At 44.0% G+C, this 6384-nt stretch overlaps 1 protein-coding gene across 1 annotated transcript; it reads right to left on the reverse strand.

Annotated features, from left to right (window-relative positions):
- Positions 1-1440: 1440 nt before the first annotated feature.
- On the reverse strand, positions 1441-6109 carry asb1 (ankyrin repeat and SOCS box containing 1). The gene is made up of 5 exons (XM_017691465.2): positions 5859-6109; positions 4776-4917; positions 3467-3769; positions 2829-3211; positions 1441-2213 (listed from the first exon to the last, which is right to left on the reverse strand). The coding sequence occupies exons 1-5, from the start codon at positions 5962-5964 to the stop codon at positions 2044-2046; spliced, it is 1104 nt and encodes a 367-aa protein (XP_017546954.1). The 5' UTR covers positions 5965-6109; the 3' UTR covers positions 1441-2043.
- Positions 6110-6384: the final 275 nt, after the last annotated feature.

Below are 6384 nucleotides of genomic sequence, written 5' to 3' on the forward strand. Positions count from 1 at the left end.
ATATCGTCAGACTCTGTTCACATTAAGGCAAGATCTATCGCTACAAATTGTGTAATTTATCTTAATAAAAGGCCAGTTTCATGTAATGAAAGCTGAGCCACTTCGCAGTAATACTGATAATCACAGAGTCTGAAGGAGATGGGGGTGGGGGGGACAAAAGGGGTGTGGAAGAGACAGGAGGGCTTGACATGAGAAGAGTGCCATCTTTTGGACAGCGCTGAGCCACACACAGACAATAGCATGTGAACGCATTAGACCACAGTAAACCACATCAGCATTCCTAAATTTGACCCATGAAATCTGCCGACAGGCGACTGTAAGCAGAAAACACCTGCTGGCCTGCCACACCTGTAGTGAAAAAAGCCTTGCAGACAAGCAGCTGGACTTGCAGTGGGACTATAACCCAACCTTTAGCATTCTGTAAGCTGAGAATCATAATCAGACATGAAAAAACACTATACTGGCCTGTGTAGGGGCCAACTGGCTCAGGCAGAACGCTCTATAAAGAGAGAGAGAGGGGGGGGGGGGGGGGGGGGTTTGCAGTGGGAGACGTCACTCCCACAGCTTGCTCATGGGGTTTTGGGTTTTTCACTGGCCTTTCTCCAGCTCCACAACTGAGCAGCCATCGGAAAGAGAGGGAGATTATTCAAGTTCTTCTGCGGACAAGCTGACAGTGGGGCTGCTGCCTCTGCTTGAGCTGCTTTGATCCTTCTCCTGCTGAACAGCCTAATAGCCGTATTAGAGCGAAAACAGACAGGGAGGAGAAGAGGAGGAGGAGGTTGGTAATGTCTTAAGATTTGAGAGAGACTGCATCTGTTAGTGCACAATCCTACCTTCCTTCCTTTGGCAGAAACATGTCCCAGTCTACTGCTTTCAGCGAGATGGGGTCCGCTGGCAATTTGCTGGCATAAACCGACATTTCCCAGGCTTTGCTTTTTCCAGTTTGTGGTTTTTGACAAGATGCGGTTTCACTGTCACAGCACTTAAATGAAGTACACATAACTTATAGTTTGGGGGGAAAAAAGAATTTATACCCAGATACCCTGAGAGTGATCCTAAGCAAAGCCGCTGGGAAATTTAGTAGACTATATGGCTGGAAACCTCGGAGGAATCTTATATCATATCAAAGGACTATTTATGTCAGCGAGATCTCAACTTGATATCTACTGAGACCCCTGGGGTAGAGCTGTGGGCAATAGTCTGTGAACGGTGAATAGGTCTTAGAGGAACTTTGGCTCTCTCTGCATTTCCTGCTCTGAATGGTAATTAAGTTTATATCCAAAACATGTCTGAAAACCACAGTTGTAATTTAAAATCTGAGAGACCAACAAGAGCACGCTGGGTCACGGAGAATGAAGATGCGCTTAGACTAGGGAAAGGCATACTGAAGCACGAGAGATATCTCCACTGTGGGTTTCCTGACATGAGAACACAGACAGCGAGAGGGTAACACTGTTTATTACAGGCATATTAGTTTAAGGCAAAGGCAATGTTTAAAAAAAGTCTAGCATAATATAAATACAGAACATAAATTAAGCTGTGATGAACATTGTTTTGCACCACAGTGACTGTAACCAAAAATATAAAATTTGTTTTTAAATATAAATTACAATTCATAAGATTACTTGGATTGATCACAGTCTAAATGATTGTGAAGAGTCAACATGAATCCATAGGGTACTGAGTACATCACAATAGAATATATCACAGCAAGTACACTTGTGTAAAGAAAGACTGGATCTCTGATATTTACCAACATGCTCACAGAACGACATGCTTTGAAAGTGGTAGTATGTGCCTTTCAAGGAAATGCTGATCACTTCCCATGATCACTTGCCTTGGCCTGTATGAGAAGTGGTTCAAAAAGCATAAAACAAATGCAGCAGCAGTAAAACTCACTCAAGCAGAGCTCAAGGATCACTGGATGGCTGCCCATCATTATTACCTACCATTCCACGAGTCCCATGAAAATAAAGATTGTATTAAGGGCTTAGGGCTTACTCTGTTTGTGAAACATATGCAGGGTAGGTAACCGTTCGCACCTTATTCAAGAGCTAGTATGGCAGACACAGCAGGCCCACAGAAGTCTCTGTGGAGCAGAAAATTCTTGATGGCATCAGGCAGAGGGAGGCTGGAGATGTACCGCAGCCGATTCTTTTCCATGGCCTGTCGAATGGTTATGCGACACAGGTGAGTCAGCCTCCTCGGACATCCTGAAAAACAGAGCACAGAGAACACCACAGGTACATAATCCAAACAGCATCAGTTACACACACTGTATTTTTGGCCCCATGTTTGGCCCCTGTTTACTTCTGCAATACTTATGGAAAGTGGAAAATGTACCCTAAACGTAACTAATCAGCCAAAATGTGTTTTGTGTCTGAAATTAGCTCTGGAGTTACAACAGTAATGTTGCTAATAAGCAGTGAAGGCTTATACCTGACTGATTAGCATCATGACATATGTTTTCTATAAAAACAGAAAAAAGTTCAAGCAAAACTCAGAATTTGGATCACTGCTAGTACTGCTATTTAATGTACTTTTGGTCTAGTACATGTGAGACTTCATAACAATGCTGTGGGTAAGATTTTTCAGTAATTTTGTCAATTACGTAATAGTTACATAGCCCTGTTGCTCCAGTGCAGAACTAAATAAGCAAACGTCTTGGCTGACCAGCTACACTGGAGACAAGAGCAACATTGTGTAAATCTGACTAAAATATATATATATATAAAATATATATATATTTTCTTTGAGTGGTTTTTAAAAGACTTCTTCCACAACACTTAATTGCGAACTGGGCAATATAAATAGATAAAGAAACTTACTCCTGGCCTCCTGGTAGATGCGTAAGGCCTCAGTGTTGACCCTCACCCTTCCCATTGTGTCCGGGTCAGGCTCATCCCAGGGCACAAGCTGGGGGTCTGCCCCATGCTCTAGCAACAGCCTAACAAAAGCCGGCTCACAGCCATGCCTAAGCACAGCATCCAACAGGCATGAAGCCAGGCCTCGGGTCAGCGCCTCACGGCTCACAGGGCCAGTGTAGTTGTAGTTGGGATTGGCACCAGCCTCCAGGAGCAGCCGGAAACAGTGCAGGTGGTGGTAGGCAGCGCTGATGTATAGGGGACACACCACCAGTGTGGAAAGAATACGGGCACTAAAGAGAGGCCTCGGCCCCAGCTGGTGGTCAACATCCACATCAGCATTGAACCTGGGGAGAAACACACACTGGTTAAAATAAGGAGGAGCTGTTTGGATCCTGTCATTTGGTCATTGCTCCTATTCCTGCAGTTCACTTATCGGTTGTGAATTTCGGCTGCAATTTTAGTATTGGACCAATGATAAAAATTTCCCATGTAATCAGTGAATAATACATTAGTCACTGATGTATTCTGCACCCCTAGTGTAAAACACTGAGTGTAGATCAGTTTATGGCTACATCCTTGTGCTGTACTGGCACTCTCACCTGATCAGCTCTTGCAGAATGTCCACCCTGCCCACCCGTGCAGCATGGTATAAGGGTGTGCTGCGATGGTGCCTGCTACCATTTGGGTCAGCACCTGCCTCCAACAGGATCCGGACACAGTCCAGGTGGCCATTTACTACGGCCACATACAGAGCAGTCTGACCCTTGACGTCCACCAGGTCCACCTCAGCCCCCTGTCCAATGAGGAAGTCCACACAGTCCCCGTGTCCAGCAGTGGCCGCAATGCGTAGAGGGGTGCAGGGTAACCAGCCACAGCACCACACTGATTTCTCATTGATCCGCCTGTAAAGTCAGGAAAGCAAAAAGCTGTCAACTTCAGATGTGTCACTGTTTTTGCAAAATCTGAGGTACACACATTGCCGACAGAGGATTTTAATTGTGCTCACACAGTTCAATAATAAAGCACTGCCAACAGACTGGAACGCTCTAGAGGAGCAGGTCACCATGGCCAGTGTCAAGTAGACACCAGGGGTATAAAGCCTCCAAGAATTGTGCTGCAGGGCGGTGAAACTGCATACTTTTAGGATGAGTTGGAGTAGGGTTGTGCAATGTGGTAAAAACATCACTCTGTACTGCATTAAATCCAATTTACCCCTTAAATGTGTATAAAGTTACCATTGCTTAATCTTAATATAAATAGAAGTCTTTATTGTTAATTTTTCACTTATCAGTTAGTAATGTCGGTATAAAAAAAAAAGGTACATCACTACTACAAAACATAAAGCATACATTATGTAGAGCGTAGACCCACATAGGAGCCCTTAATTACACTCTCTTTGTAATGAAACATGCAAAAAGTCAGTGTTCTTTAAGTACTGATGATATCCACAATATAATAAGAAAACCTTACTGTGATGTAATTTATCGATATAACAATATACATTGACATTCTGCCCACCCTTACACTGGAGTAGCATTTTTGATCAACAATTCATCATCCAATGTCAGTGGCTGAGTGCAATCAAATCCTCACAGCAACTTTTCAGCATCTAGGGTAAAGCCTCCCAGAAAGGTAGAGGCTGTTATTGAACAAATTCCCCAATAATATCCTTGATTGCAGAAAGAATGCTAGATGAGCAGGTGTCTACAAACTATTGAACATATTGTATATTGTAAGCAGGCATACAGACAGCCTGTAGGGAGAACCCAAACGCAGAGAGAAAATAAGCTCCCTTAGTTTCAGAAGAGACGTTTGAAGAGCACAACCGTAGTTACAACAACAAAGCCAGAAGAATGGCTGCATATTAAAGGCATATCTGTCAGTCAATGAAAGGAGGGCGGGGCTCACTGCTTGAAGCTGTCTTCCTGCAGGAGGCTCTTGATAGTGTCCAGATCTCCCACATAAGCAGCGTTGTGCAGGCGCATGTCCTCACACTGCTCCAGGGGCTTGTCACAGAACTGCTCCTGCAGCCATTCCTTCAGATTACGACCTGAGAGCAAGAGGGAGAGGGCATGAATGAATGCATGAATGAATGCATGAATGGATGAATGTATGTATGTAAGTATGTATGTATGCATGCATACACGCATGAATGAATGAATGAATGTATGTAAGTCTCATGAATATGGCCAATAGAGATGCACAACTGGATTCAGCCAAGCCATCAGAACTGGCAGATTTTTGCTTAATCCATGAAGTCATCAATTAGCCCAGTTGCAGTTTTTATTTAACCAAATCTGTATTGCAAAATTATAATGCAAATAAGGTAAAGCAGGTATGTACACTCGTAGTACGCTGTGATTGAATACTGCTGCTACACCGGTGCCACAATGTTGTAGCATAATTTACATAACTCATTGTACTGAACAACCAGTTGCCTCTTACTTTCAACTGATTTAAAATGAAAAATGCCAGCCTGGCCTGTTCACAGCAAATAAATGTTTAGATTGCAAGTTTGGCCACAAAAAAAAACTGGCCAAAAAATAGCCATTGGTGAGTTTGGCTGTAAAGAATTGGGAAACAGTTACAGATTAATGATAAGTGCACCCCAGTCCTGGTCCTGGAGATCTGGAGAGCTGAGATCCAACACACATGGCTGTTATTCAGATGCACCTTAAGGCTTTCATCACCTGGATCAGGTGTGACAGACTATGGTTAGAGCTAAACTCTGCAGGGTGGCAGATCTCCAGGACCAGGATTGCCTAGTGGTCAAGCATCTTGTTTGAGCCGGTTATTTTTCAACCACGCCTCTCTATATCCATGATGCTTAACCTAAATAGCAAGATTAAGAAATTATACGCCTGAAGACGAAAATATGCATTAGTGGAAATGAGAACAACCATTTCACACTGTAATAAAGGTGAATTACAGCAGTGTCAGCGGTGTGGAGACCGTATGGTCTGTCCGCGGCTGTAACATGGACACCGTTACCTGCCACAGAGCTGCTGGCTAAGTTGGAGACAGTGACCAGCGGGTAGTTCATGTTGGGCGGCTCATCATCAACATCCCCCTCCACAGCGCCCCCGCCCTCAGCCATCTGTGCTCAGATTACTCTCTCAAAAAGCGCCAGGCGTCTCAGAAACGTGCTGAGAACTGAGGGTTTAACGGGCTAGATCGGGTTTTAACCCGGCTTGTTTAGGTGGAGTTCCTTCCCCGGATGTTTTGGCTCGGCTCGTCCTTTGCCGCGCTGTGATTGGCTGAGGGTCAGTTACACTTCCTGGCTGCTGTTAAGGTGACAACAGCATCAATACGGCCGCGAGTATATTCGGGTTTAATGATCAGTTAATAGCAGCTTTCTCGGTCGTCTTTAGCATTTAGTGTGCATATTGAATCATATGTGTTCATATGTTCATTATTTTTTTTTCTTTTGCTGTTTGCAGCTCCTCAATACAGACCTATATGACAACAGAAGAGGAGCATTAAGGTTTATTAAGAAAACAGCCTTAGGAAACACAGG

This window comes from Pygocentrus nattereri, chromosome 6, assembly GCF_015220715.1.
Source record: "Pygocentrus nattereri isolate fPygNat1 chromosome 6, fPygNat1.pri, whole genome shotgun sequence".
NCBI lineage: Eukaryota > Metazoa > Chordata > Actinopteri > Characiformes > Serrasalmidae > Pygocentrus > Pygocentrus nattereri.

Coding starts and splice junctions, on each gene's coding strand:
- asb1 (XM_017691465.2), bottom strand. CDS start 5,964: ATGGCTGAGGGCGGGGGCGCTGTGGAGGGGGATGTTGATGATGAGCCG. Junction 3,212..3,466: donor ATTCTGCAAGAGCTGATCAG/GTGAGAGTGCCA, acceptor GTTTCTCCCCAG/GTTCAATGCTGATGTGGATG. Junction 2,214..2,828: donor CATCTACCAGGAGGCCAGGA/GTAAGTTTCTTT, acceptor TCTGTTTTTCAG/GATGTCCGAGGAGGCTGACT.